General features: G+C 37.9%; 1 protein-coding gene across 6 annotated transcripts in view; it reads left to right on the top strand.

Annotated features, from left to right (window-relative positions):
* The first annotated feature begins 1,243 nt into the window (after positions 1–1,243).
* The window catches only part of lrp1bb (low density lipoprotein receptor-related protein 1Bb), a 315,310-nt gene continuing 301,867 nt past the window's right edge, over positions 1,244–14,686 (top strand). For 2 of the 6 annotated variants that reach the window (XM_081604556.1, XM_008402873.3), the window contains exon 1: positions 1,257–2,219. In XM_081604556.1, the coding sequence (XP_081460682.1) occupies positions 2,129–2,219 (91 nt within the window). In that variant the 5' untranslated portion in view covers positions 1,257–2,128. Of the gene's footprint in view, positions 2,220–14,686 lie in introns of all 6 variants that reach the window. The other 4 variants (XM_008402891.3, XM_008402898.3, XM_008402881.3 and 1 more) reach the window with 4 other exon arrangements.

Here is a 14,686-nt window from a genome sequence, read left to right as displayed (position 1 = left end):
GATTGATTGTCTGCACTGTTTTAGAATTGTAGATTGCCTAGGGCTGTGCTTTGGCAATGATGGTGGAGGAAAATGAGTGCAGCCATTCAATCTGTGTTGGTCCCACTTCCAAATATTGAGCAGTTAGAGTCTGAGTAAGAGGAATGTATGGCATATCATTCCTCTACTCCCCAATAGGCTGTTTACAGTGCATGCAATTTCTGGTAAGTTTTAACAACCTGCGACATAGCAAACGTCACAGCCAGCCATTAATAATTAAGAGTCTGCCTCCAATAAACTATATTGTTTCTCAATAGCCAAGTGTGCAGACCCTCTGTAAAGTGTAAAAAAGGGATTATTTTTGACCAAGCTAATTTGCAATGAACCCTTTGAATTCAGTTTCAGATGCTGACTCTGAGTCTTTCCAAATGCATGAATTCCCTTGAATGAAGCCGGCATGAAAAGCTTTATTTGTAATTTTTCTTTTTTTTTTACCTGCAAATAATTTTTTACCAAATAGATCTATTCATCCCCTGATCAAATTCCCATTTTAAGTAAACCCATGTAATCCTGCAAGAGCTATTTTAAAGACTGCATTTTCTTCTGTGAACTTTGTAAAGGTATGATTAAGGGACATTTTGCACACACTGTAAATGTGCTGTTCAGCTCAAAGGCATACTTTTTAGACCCACATTTATCATTAGTGTCAGCAAAGTCGACATTACTTTTTTCAGAGAAAACAAAATGTCAGAACTAAGCAATGACTTAAGAGCTTAAAGTGAAAAAGTTTCCATGTTTGTTTGTTTCTTTTTTCCCTGCCAGAAAGTAATCATTAAAAAACACACAATGATATAAATGAATTTGAGATAATGACATGAATAATGGTACCAATTATTCTTCATTTGCCAGTTACTCCATGATTTCATTGTAACCTCATGGGGTGCTGGTGCATTATTTTTAACATTTCAATTATGTATTCTGCTAAACAAAAGCACTCTTTCAAAACCACAAATATGTTCTGATATATACTGCACAGCTAAGTCATTTTATTGAAATCCAAGCAGAAGCGATCATCTTGTTGCACTCAGCTGGTCAGGTGTGTGAAAGAAAGCAATACTTTTCCATCACTTTCAGAAAAAGACTAATTTCGCTGCTTAAAAATATGTAACTGTCATTTTCAAATTTCATTTCTTTCCCATTTTGATCCCCAAATGGAGATTCAGCAAGTTATATTCACCACAATAGGTGCAGTAATGTGATTCTGCTGTGATTCACTGTTTGTGTTAACAAGCAGTTGACTGGATAAGCATAATAAAGTGACCAATGCTAAGCATTGTGAATATGCATTGTGCCTTGACATAACATTTTTGATTTGACACTAATATTGATCATCTGAGTTGAATTCAAACATGTCTGCATGTTTCTCTCAGGGTACTCTGGCTTCCTCTCTAAATTGCTCTAAGGTGGAAATGTATGCACATGGTCTTTTATCCTGTGCGTGACCCCGTGACGGCCTGGCGACCTGTCAGGGTGAACCCAGCCTTCCGTCCAATGACTGCGGAAGATTGAAGTGATGACTTATTTTTATAAATAAAACAATTTACCAAAGGGAGAATGAAGGACTTAATGCATCCCGTTATGATCATGCTAAACTTTCTTAGTGTTAAAAATCTTAAATCGCACATACTACTTTTCTCTTTTTTTGTGCCCCTCATTCTTTAGGACCCCCCATCTGAGCTTGAGCTCCTTCCTAATAACGACACCAAATCATCTCTCTCCAGAGAAAAACTATATGATTAATGTGCAACGAGCTGCGTCACCTTGACGGCATTAAATCATTGAGAAAAGACAGGAAACGTACTCCTCTTTGCTCTTGCCTCCCTCCCTCAATCCTCCGTCCCCCTTCCTCCTCCTTCTCGTCCTCCCTGCCTCTCTCACTCTCATCCCTCCGGTGCGTCTGTTCGCTGCTCAGAGCGGCGGTGTGCATGTGTCAGGGAGCCGCACCGTTCTGCGCACTGGTTCCGCCGGACATCACCGGATAACGGCGCTCGTCAACCGGGTTGGTGGTGGAGGGGGAGACTGGACCCGGACCCCGGAACAGGAGCGGGAGAAGCACCGTGGCTACTTGCATAGCCCGCTCTCCGGAATCATGTCGGAGTTTTTCCTTCTCGCCTTTCTCGCCCTTTCCTCCGGATTATTTCCGTGCGCCGAGCCCTCGAAGGTGTCCGACGAGGAGAAAGGTAAGCCGGAGCGGAGCCACGGGCAATGCGCAGTCCGATGAAACTTGGCAGCCCTAGTCTTCTGTTGGTACACTGCTTCTAAATGTTGGTACACTGCTTCTAAATGCTCTGTAGTTGCTGGATATTAACACGTTTTGTTGTTTTTTTGTAAAATGCACCCATCCTGTATCCTAAACAGTTTATTATAACAAAAAAAAAGACAGATGCTTCTCATCCTTTCCTGCCCAACGTGTCATTCTTTCCTGGAACATTTAGGATCTTTAAAACGACACGTTGCATTGCTCGATCCGAAATAACAATGCCACCTGTATAATAGGAACTCGCTGGATTTGCATTTGGCACAGCTTTTGCTGTGTTTGAGCATTTCCAGGAACAGCCATGAGGAGCCAGGACAGGATTCCGTAGCCTATCTGTGACTGCAGGCGCGCAGCGTAGCTATATCCTACAATGCAGCAGGTGAAGGGGGGAAAAAAAAAAAAAAGATCCCCTGAGCCGGAGAGGATTTTTTTACATCCATCCGAGTTGTAGCTTGGATGGATCTTTGCCGTGGGATCCTTGAACATCGCACCAGAACGGATTTGATAGGACGGTGGTTTGTGCGGTCAGCTCTACAGAGCGCGGCAGAATCTAGGAGCTTATTGCAGGAAGCCCCTCTTTTTAGGAGCGTATTAGAACAGAATGGTGTCTGATATTTGAAGTTTGTTTGAAATGAACGGTAGCAGAGCGGGGCTGTTTGTCACACTTTTTACTCTCGCGTGAATTATTCATCATTATCACAGTCCCGTCAGTAAATCAAAGCTCAAGGCGCAGGACTCATAATAAGTATCTTTACTTTTTGCAATTGATAGTAATGATGCGCAATTAACCAGCAGTGCCACTCTTTAAACTTTGTAACGAGACCCATTGCAGGTTGAGTTTGGTTATAGTTATCAATGGAAATTCAGTAACAAATTGGAATTTCTACATATAACTTTCTAGTCATCGAAAAGTTAAAAGGTTGCAAAATTTGACAATATGAAGTTAAACCAGCGATCTGTTTTGTGTTTTATTATGAATTACTCTGTGTGATAACTGAAATTGAACAAACATGCAAAGCCAGAAATACTGACAACAGATTCCTCTGTCATCAGCGCCTCTCAGTTTTCAGATGGCTTCTACATGGCTTTAGCTTGTCAATGGCAAAACTTGATTTAAATCGAAGATTTTACCTACAGCATTTTGCTGCCGTTTTAAAGGGTGATTGTTGTGTAAGCCTTAAATCCAAAAACAAAGGCATGAAAAATTACTCTTACTCATAAAAATGACAAAGCACCTCCCCACTTCAATTTTTTATGTGACCACAAAATGACCTTTGATGCCCACAATATGGCAGTGTGACAATCAATACCACACGCTACCCTTATATCCGTATGTTGGAACCATTTTTTCACAGATCGAATGGCGAAAGATATTTATAGTTAACCTGAATAAACGATAGGTCCTGTGAAAGTGGTTTTAAGAGAACAAATGATTATCTTTTGAATGACAGAAATATCTTTGCTTCTTAAAAGATCGTTGAGGATAATTGAGGAAATACGCAACCAAAATCACACCAGCTTTGCTCGACATCGGCATCTTTTTTTTTTTTTTTGCAGAGCACAGTTCAATTCTGCAACCCCCAGCTTGTGTTATCTGTCATGTTCATAGACAGCTACTTATGCTGCTTAAAACTGATACAAGATTTATAACCCTAAAATTAAGGGCCAATAGCATACTGCTAAGTTATTAACAAGATTTAAATGAAATTAACAACCTCCACTTCAGGGGTGGGTTCAGAAAGTATTGTAAGGGGGGGGAAGCAGATGCGGAGGGGCCACTAATAATCTTGGGCTGACATATTAAAATTATAAATGCACCAATCAAGCAACGACTAATTTTCAGTTGTTGCAAATCAAATACTGAAAGATCTAATTCATTTGCCTTTTTATTATATGCATAAAACAAATAACTGCACAATCAACCACATACCCTTTCATTAACTTTTTTGTTTAGTAAAAACCAGGTACATTTTGTTCAAACTTTTTTGTAGTCCTAGGGAAGCCATTGCCTTCAGTCAACATTTACAGTGAGTTAGCCGGATCTAAATGAAAATTAGATCTCGATCTTGGCATGGAAAACCTATATTGGTGCATCACTATCCAAAGCCAAAATCCATAAAGAATTTCAGGAGGTTTGTATACTGCTTTGGTCAAGCTTTAAATTTAGGTCCAATTAAAAAAAATCTTTTTCTTCCTTTGTTCTCCTTTGTACTTTTTTAAACAACCTAATAATCCTAAAGTTGATGTTTTTAAGTATCCATTTACCAGAGGTTAGCTGATGTTAGAACATGCCGTTTTGCCCTTTACTCAATTTAGTGACCTTGATGTTATAATACTGCAACTCTTCTAAACATTTGACCTAATTAAGTGATCCTGACATCCTTTGAGGCTGAGGGCAGGAGGGAGTGATGGGTATTGCAAAAACAGGCACTTGTATTTATATACTTGGCAATATGCTTGAGGGTTTTTTTTAAACAAACTGGTTTATCATTGTGATGACACAAGAATCTTTGAGAATTCACATAGGCTTCACTTGATGCGTTGTCTGACACATTATGGACGCGTATTTATTCCAAAAACCTAAAAGATTTATAACTTTAAAAGGGAATCCATTAAAAGGCTGCTTAGCAGTTGTTAAAAAAACATCTTTCAAGTAGTGCTTCCTCGAAGATTTTTGTCATAGATGATCAATTTTAAGGGGGTTTAATAACCATCAAAATTCATAATTGGATTACATGACTTAAGAACATTTCTAATTTGACATTAAACTCCCATATATATATATATATATATATATATATATATATATATATATATATATATATATATATATATATATATATATATATATATATATGCACTAAAATCAGTTGATTTGGCAAATCAGACAATTGTTATAGCATCTGAAAAATATAAGCAATCTTATAATTTTAAGATGATATAACTCAGCTAAATTTTAATAACTAAAGATTTGACCAAAAAATATGTTACCCCTGTATCATTTGAGAGCAGGGCTATGAAGGAGTGCCAGACATTGAAAGACAAAACATATTTAAAACAATCACATTAAAAATGACATAAAATATTTCAATGTTGCAACAACATCTTAAGATTATACGTAAAACATATAATTAACATAATATCCCCATATTGTGCCTCTACTCCACTGAGGGCTTTAATGTCAGCATACGCGCTTTCATTTTCTTGTTTTAAATTAAAAAAGGTGTACACTGTTTTTAACTCGACCAATGCATTTACATGTACACCTACGGCGCAGTGTATTTGGCATTTTTTCAAGTCAGAACTTAAACTCAAAGATCATCCTTGTAATGATGTCTTACCTATAGCTTACCCTCCTTTACATTCTCCAGCCGAGCACAGAGTGGCGAGGCCGCTCTGCCTGTTGAGAAACTGTCACAAATGCCCCCTTCAACACAGCTTGGAAAACAGGGACTTAGAGATTGCCTTGCAATCACAGTAGGCAAGACAAACACTGTGTGCTTCTCTCGGTGCATGAAATGAAAAGATGGATTTGCCTCTTTCAGCTCTGTAAGAGTGTCCCACTCTGCAGCAGTGCTGAAAGGGGCGGGGGGCACCTAGTTTTGACTGAAAGTAAAAATAAAATAAAAAAGACACAACTGTTACATTGAGAACTATTAGATTCAGACACACTACAATAGAACCCGGGATGAATCACCATCATCTGTCTTGCTCCATTCACACCAAGAACAAATGAAACATCTTGTAGTTGCACAGTGCTGATAATGGAATTTCTTTTTTTTTTTATTAAACACAAAAAGTGGTTGTTAGTCTAATTAGTTTGAAATTTACTTCAGCATAGTTGTGACCAATTTGCTTTGAATGCCAAGTGGTGAGTAGTGGTTATCTCTGAATGAATTAAAAGCATTTCTGGAGTTCAATGTTTGAATGGCATTGTCTCCAATAAATGCTTCCTCTCTGTGTTTCCCTACTTATCACTCGTGTCCATCTAACATTGAGCCGGTCGACCTGGCCTGGCTTTTGTGTCAGAAAACCGCTGATCGGACACTAAGAACAGCTTGAGGAATTTGACAACAACGCTGTACGTCTTTCTTTTTTCAGCTTTTTTCCTTAAAGAAAAAAACATCTAAATACTCGGGATCTCATGCAGTGACCTCGGTGGCAGATAAGCATCACCAAGCTCAAACAGCTCAAGGTTGTTTGTAATGTATAGCCTATTTAAAAGTTGATAGTGTTGTGAAAGGCACAGATATGTCCACTCACTAATGCAGGTAAAAGTGCCTTCAGGAGCTAATTAAGTGAGATAGTGAGATACGATCGCACGGAGGGTATGTAAGTAACTGTGCGTTTTAAATGTGCATTGGTCGAGACAAAATCAGGATGAGCGCTGTCATTTAGTGCTCAAGTTAACCAGCAGATAGTTTTCATCTTTGCTCTTTAATGTTCCATGTGAACTACAGCAAAACTGCATTTTCAGGATTAATGTTCAGCTATATTGTAGAGTCGTATAGTTAGAGGGTGGTGTGGAGCAATCGATGGAATGAAAAATGAATTATAAAAGAGAGGCAGATTTTTCTATTGTTCCTTCTTAATTGCAAAAAAATGAGTTTCATTTTGTTTTTAATATCCTATTATTGTCCAGACTTCGATACGAACCACTTCAGCACTTCCATTTACCAAGATAAGAAAAAGAACAAATAGGTTATATTAGGATATGGATAATGCTTAGTGAAAGAGTCAGCTATGTGCCTGCAAAATATGTTAGGCCCTTTAATTTCACACATTAAATCAGGATGTGTCAGACAAATGAATAATTGTTATCTACCTGTCTGTCTAGTATGTGAAATATTAAACAGTAAAACGGAGGACCTCACTGTCGGCACAACGGCCAGCATACCTTGATGTCCATTAGCTAATCACACATTCATTCACATGCAGATGTATATGCAATTGAAATACATCTGCATATGAATTGCATTCCTGCCTCATCTTGTGTTTGGAATAACTTTGCGTAATTTATATTTCTTAACAGAGTAACAGTACTCTGTAATTATATTCTGTGCATGAGAACACAACAAAAGGAGTTGAATATTGGCAACAAAAGAAGGATTTTTTTCTATAGAGTAGGTAATCTATATGAATAATAATTTATTTCTCTGTTTTTAACATTTATTAGCATTAACTGTAATTCCATGTCCAAGACAAACATTGAGGACTGAAGTCACTCAGTCACTCATTGTTCCAGGTAATTTTGCACAGATTACAACCTTCTTGGCCAAATTAATTATTTTTGTGGTCTAACATCCCTGCCCTGATTTCTTTTTGTTCTTTAGATGGTTTTGAACTGATTTTAATTCCCTACAATTTGAGTTTTGCAGTTTTTTTTTCTTTTTTGCCTTTTTTCCCCCATAAATACATCAGTCATTTATCAACAACATAAATGTTCTCTATTATACCAGATTGCTGGGCATTTCTGCAGTTGAATCAGAAATCTTAAAATTAAGATCTCAAAATTACTAGACTAATTGGAAAAAAAACATAAAAAACCTGAGATTTAGATTTACAGCAGAAACAGTTATTTCTAGTTCTTGCAGAGTCTGAGATGGAGCTCTTGTCTTTTTTGCAGTTTCTCTGAGAACCATATGTTCTGTCCTTGAGATGAATTATGTGGGACGTTCTCTCCTGGAAAGAGTAGTAATTATTGGCAATTGTTAAATGTTTCTCACTTGTAGACTCCTGAACTTCAAATTGTTTGGAAATGGCCTTATAACGCTTCACTGATTAGCAGTCTGCTAAAATTGCTTCTCTAAGGTCATTGCTGGATACTTTTCTTCGTGGCTAGCTGTAGACCAAACCTTCAAAATCAAATCCATTTGATCTGCAGCACTAGACTTTTACACTACCTCTTCTTTTTCTATAGAACCAGCAAGGGTTTGCTTTGTTTTTGAAGTGAGTGTAATGATAATCCAGAACATTTTTCCCTTTGCATGGTTGTGTTGCTGTGCATGATGAGGTTAAGTGATAAAAAACTGAAATCTGAACTGAACATGATTGGTCTCTACTTGCTTAGCAAGATGTTTTTTGCTGTTAATCTCTTAAACCATATGAATTTGTTTTTGTTTGTTTGTTTTATTCATCAGTTTGAATAATAAACTGAAATTGACTGGGCTGTTTAATAATTATGATCAGTTTGGATTGAATGAAATTGACTGAGTCTGTATGATTGGATTTAATCAACTTTTTTGGTGGGGGAAATTTTTGGGAGAATTGTTTCTGTATAAATAAACTGAACTGAACTGATAGACAGCCAAGAAATATATTTATTTCAACTGAACTGGTTAACAGCACTGAAGCTGTTGCCAAACCAAGCATAGCTTTTGGAGGAACACAGGGTCAACAGCATGTATGCGTATAAAAATGAGGCAGAGGGTGAATAAAGCTGTGATCATTTAATCCTTTTAGTAGCCCTATGTATGCCTGGCCAGGACAGATTTTAGTTGCCTTTTGAGAACCCTAATAGGGTTTAACCTCGGCTTTCCATACTGCTTCACAAGCAGCGTTGTAGGCTTAAAACGGAAAGGTAGAATGCCTGATGCTGTAGCTTTGTGCTGGCAGAAAAGTTCAGAGTCACTGAATCATGAACGCTCGGCTGAGATAGTAAGGGCAAGTAATCAGGATAGAAGAGAGGCATCTGTTAAAGAGAATTGTTTATGGCAAGCCAGCCCAAGGGAAAAGAGCTTTAACTTAAATATTACAAGGGCTGCTTGTGGTTGTCACTGAAATATTCTATTATTAATTTTTCAAACTGGGAGCAAGCTGTTCTGGCTCATGATTTTTGGTGGAACCTCATTAGAAAACAAGCACTCTGAATCAGACAGCAGCTGCAGTACGGCTTTAATTAGTGACGGAGGACGTTTCAGGACTGAAAGGTGTATCGGCCATCTCAGTTTTCACTTATTAATACATCAGAATTTTACTGAATTGGTGATCGCATGTGACGTAAAAGCACAGTCTGCCCTCCAAGTGTGGATTTATTAAATAAATTATCTCACACAAGCACAGCAGGGAAGTGAACCCGGTCAAGACAGAAACCTGGCAGGCGAGTTCAGTGATTGTACTGAACTTATATGAAAAATAAAGGTGGTCAGAGAGGCAGAAAAGCACAGAAACAAAAGCAGTTGTTAGAGGGGTTAGATCTGAACAGCCTATGCTACTAGAAAAGACTAAATCCCAAGGATGGATGGCTGCGGGGCTGCTGGGGGATTTGGAAACAGGTGGGTGTGGCAGTCAGCTGCAGGCAGGAGGAAAGGTTGATGACGTGGGTGGAGGGAATGTGACTTCAGGGAGAAGATAAAGATTCTGAAATCACACCGACTTAAAAAGAAACCATGATATTCAATTGGACTCCCACCCTGCACAAAGGCTATTGTGGGGTGTCCCAATATAACTATCAATTTAGCAAAACGGTTAAATTCAAAACAAATATTTCATGTTTTTCTATAAAATGTAACAAAAATTAGTTTTGGTTAGAAATAAATGAGGACACACCCTCATTTATTTAGCTGGGTAAAAAAACTGTTTTTTGTTCTGTGCTTTGCTTCACACATAGAGTTTGGACCCTCAGCTATTGGAAAACAGTTGCTGGCTGGAGATGTGGACTCTGGTGGAGTCTGTATTGATTGAATCTCCTTTTTTTTGGAGAAATTTGTTGAGATGGTATTGGCTGTGAATTTGCTGTATAAGCAGTGCTTTAGCGATTGAGTGAAGTTTATGTTTTTTTTATTTTACCCAATTGCTAACGTTTGGCCGTGGCATATGGTATGAACAAGTTCAATACTATGAAGCTTACCGGAAATTGCCTGACCTGCAAGCAATTATCCCTCACTGCAAACAGAGACGTGTCAAGTCAAACAATATGGCTATTAATGTTAGTTCAATATTTAGAAGTGTGGCCAACAGGGACTAAATGAATTCATTTACTTCCTCCGCTGTCATTGACAAACTTCAGCGATAGCCAGACTACAATTTCAAAAATGGTGCACATCAGGTGCACATATTTAGCACATTATTACTCAGCATGTACAAGAAAATTTGCCCCATTTAAATGCTTAAACGTTTAGTTTTGGAGTGTTCCGACTGGTGAAGTGAAAGTGAACACCGTAGTGTTTACAGGGGGATTTAAAGATGATTTTAAAATCAGACATTCTGATGTGAAAACAGTCTACGGATGAAAGAAAACATGCCGTATGTTCAATCTGGGAATAAACTGCAAGATTCTAAAAAAAAAAAAAACCCCAAAACCTTAACATATAATTTGGAAGACCTAGGCAGGGGTTTATATAAAAGTAAATTTCTGAAAAAAACTGCTCAGGTATTAATCTTTTGGAAGGCAAGCACAGAAGAAACCTTTGTTTTCCAAGAAAGGCGTGAAGGTTTTCCAAAGACAATGTGTGACATATAAGACCAGGACTACTGAGATAATGTTTTTCTACATAAAGGTGTAAATTGAATTATTTGGACAACAGAACACAGGACATGTTCAGCAAGTGCCGACTTAAAACGAAGACAAAACAAAAACATCACATTTCAACGAGCAATTGAAATGTGGCAGAATATGGAGATTTAAAAGGATTGGGATATTTCTACAAGGCACTCTGTACACAGGAGAGAATCTCCATCTCCTCCACTTTCCTCCACTGCCACTGGACAAAGTCACAGGAAGGGTTTTAGTGAAACAGTCATAGGTCAAGCTGATTAAGCTTAAACTGTTATCAGAGATTTATCTCTGACTTGGTCAAATGCTCAACCTGGGTCTAAGTTTGGTTCAGCAGAATAGGGGCAATAAGGGAGTCTACATCAGTAAGTACAGAATTGTTTAGTCTCCTTGATGAATTATTTCCATCTCAGATTATCAGATGTAGCGCAGATAGTTAAAAAATGTTGTGGTAGAAGTTTGGCAAAAAAAAAAAATACAGGCCTGATAGATCCTGGAAATAAGCCTACTAACCTGACAGACTTGAAATATTTTCACCTATCAAATGTTCAGAGACAGCAAAGCAGTGAAATAATAAAGTACACGTTTCCAACTGATGAGCATACGCCTGGATGAATCATTCTTTTGACTTGTGTATCTGTTGTTTACAGCTAAAAAAATAAAGACAGAAAGAAGCCCTGTGCCAAAAGAACTAGGAAAACAATTGTTAAAATACCAATTGAGTCTATTAGTCAAATACAAAAAACTAAATCTGTGATACCAGTCAATTGGGGATTACATAAAGTTCTCACCATGCACAAACATTTGCTTCAGGATGTTTTGTCTTATAATTATGATACAAAACTTGTGGAATACTGGAATACAGCTCTGGAAAAAAATTAAGAAACCACTGCAATGAACCCCATTGAAAAACCTCGTAATTATTCCACCAAATATTGATTTCTAAACTCTTGAGTTAAAACATTAGTACTGTAGTTTCTAAATGAACATGAACTTGCTCTCTTTGCTTTATTTGAGGTCTGAAAGCACTGCATCTTTTTCGTTAGTTTGACCATTTCTCATTTTCTGCAAATAAATACTAAATGTTAGACATGTTGGCAGTTCATAGAATAAAAGAACAACATTCATTTTACTCAAACATGTACCGATAAGGAGTAAAATCAGAGAAACCAATCATTTTAAGTGGTCTCTTTTTCTAGAGCATGTATAAATCCATTTTTTTTCCCTTTCAGGCAGAAAAATGGGACACATTTATCTACTGAGGGTTTTTTTCAGAAACAAAAACCTCCACAAGGGGTGCCAACATTTTTTGCAGCTCATTGAAAAGATCCAGTTCTGGTTTTAAAGGGGAAACTGTTTGGTAAAGACTAATAGGTGGCCTTCAAAGGTGGGACTGCTCTCTATTTTCACAGCTGTTTAACGCCTTTTCCCCCTACACCACAAACTGAAAATGGGCCTGCCAGCTGCAAGGTCTCTAGCTCGGTTTTCTGCCCACATCCTGTTCCGACATGGCAGCAAAAGTGTCCACATCAGCAGTAGGTAATCCTCAAGACGTGAAAAAAGGTCCACACAGTCTCCAGGCTAATCTGTCTTCACTCACTAATTGAATAAAACACATGCAGATTCCAGGTAGAACTGAGTTGAGGACTGCATGAGACTGTGGTTCCAACCGGAGATGATGCACCAGTCAGCATTGTGCTTTGGCTTGCGCTGCTGTTGGCTTGTTTCAGGTGCATTTTTATTGACTCCTGCATTTCAAGTTTGTCTTGGCTATAAAACTAGACAAGCAGTCAGAACTACTTCTAAGCTCTTCAGCTGCACCAGAGCAGACTGAGCTCTCCAGCCAAAACCTGAATGTTTGTCTAGAAGAACTTCAAACTTTGCACAAGGCACGATGAAATCCCATCTTGGGATTTTTTTTATTGAGGTACCTGCTTAGGCAGCGTTTTTGCAGAATGACATCCAGTCTTTTATGCGCTATGAAAAGACATTGAAACAGCTGACACGTCTCTCTGGTGATGTCAGCTGAGTGTTGCTGACATTGAGGTCTTACATCCTTCTCCGGGCAAAGGTGAAGCGTGGCCGCAAGCAAAAAGAAGGAGTCTCTGAATCAGCCCCTACCTGTTTTTTCTTGTGTTTTACTGTGTGCTGATGAAGCTGTGCTGAGTCCAACAGAAAGAAGATATTGAAAGTAGCTGTTAGATTTGTGATGGTGTCAAATTTAATATCCCCTCCCACTGTCTTAACGGGTCACAATCGAATCAGTAATGGATAGGCTTGGGGTGTGTTAGTCTGTTGCTGCAAATTGACTTACATCATTGATTACTAAATGGAAGGCGTGATCATTTTTTTCCGCCCAGTTAAGAATTTCAAAATAGATTTGTTGTAAGATGCTACATATTTTAAAATGCTAAACGTATATATATATATATATATATATATTTTTTTTTTTTTCTTTAAGGAAACAATGAATGTTGGTTGTAATAATGATCAGAGAGGTTCTCAGACATCAAATATTTTAAATGCAACATTGGACTCTAACATTACCTTTTTGCATTTTGTCATTTTACAGCCAGAAACTTGTTGAGATTTTTTTTACTCAAACTTACATAAATTATGATCCAAAGTCTAGATGAAACAGTTCCGTCTCAAATTGTGTGTTTGTACAACTAACTCCCTTGTTCTGCCTTATGTTTATGGCATTAGAATGATATAATGTAATACATTTAACTACACCGTAATGGAGTTTTCAGTTAGATTTATTATTATGGTAGCATTCCCTGCCAACAATTTCTATTTACACTGAAACCAACATGCAGATGCAATTTCTGAATTAAACATACAAACTGCAGTGACAGGGTGGATTACAAAGTGAGTGAGTGGTGGGGTGCCAACACATCTACCTACTAACAGGATTGCATCATCTTTCCATTGCTAATGAAAAAGTAAGGGATTTAGAACAAGTTCAGTTGGCCAGTGTTAAAAAAATGATTAATTTAACTGTTGTCAGCTTCATTGAGAGAAAAAATTGCATCTAGAAATACCTTTTGGCTTTTCAAAGGAGAAGCTGATGATTTAATGCAAGCAGATGCTAAATTAACAGAGATTTCTATTCTCGCAATGACAGGAGGCCTGCAACATCCACTGCATCTTGAGATCTGATCCCTGGACACAGGGAAAATGGATTAAGAGGGAGAGAAGAAAAATGTAATAACATGATTATTTTACTGCTGAAGATCTTTTATTAGGTTTTCTGTTTGGTCATCACTTTGCAAATACACGCATAAAAGACACAAGTATTGCTCCCCTTCTGGAAAGTGAACACAGTCTTTAGTCTGTTTCAGCCTGTAACTGGACTTCATACAAAATGCCCTTGTATTTAGCTCCATTAATCTTCTGCTTATCTGACCACATTTCCCCATCTTTGAAGAAAAGCATCACTACAGCATAACACAGCCATAACTATTTTGTGACGGCGTGTGACATTAAATCCAAAAATACTGTAAAGCTTTGGTTGTAATGCGACAAAACATGAAAAAAGACCAAAGGAAATGTATGTCTCTTTTATAAGTTGTGTAAGTACTTATGTAACCTGCTTTGTGAAAAGGAAACAGCCGTGCACATGTACAGTACAAATATGCCCACCAACACAATTCAAACAATATAACTACCTGCTTAACTGAGCATTCAACAAGGGACATAGTGCGATGGTAAAGGTTAAAGTTGGTATTCGGCTGGAAGGTCTGGGTTAAGCAAACCTTTCTTCAAATGTCTCAAAGGGTGGAAGACTCTCCTTCTTCTGCTATTGGTTTGTCAGTTTGAAAGAGTTAGCGGCGAGCTGGATGATGGCAGCACCCCGAGGAGATAACCTGTGCATATTGTTGTGTGCACACTGT

The sequence above is a fragment of the Poecilia reticulata genome, chromosome 2 (assembly GCF_904066995.2).
Source record: "Poecilia reticulata chromosome 2, P_reticulata-male-v2, whole genome shotgun sequence".
Lineage (NCBI taxonomy): Eukaryota > Metazoa > Chordata > Actinopteri > Cyprinodontiformes > Poeciliidae > Poecilia > Poecilia reticulata.
This window is presented reverse-complemented; position numbering and strand designations above follow the sequence as displayed.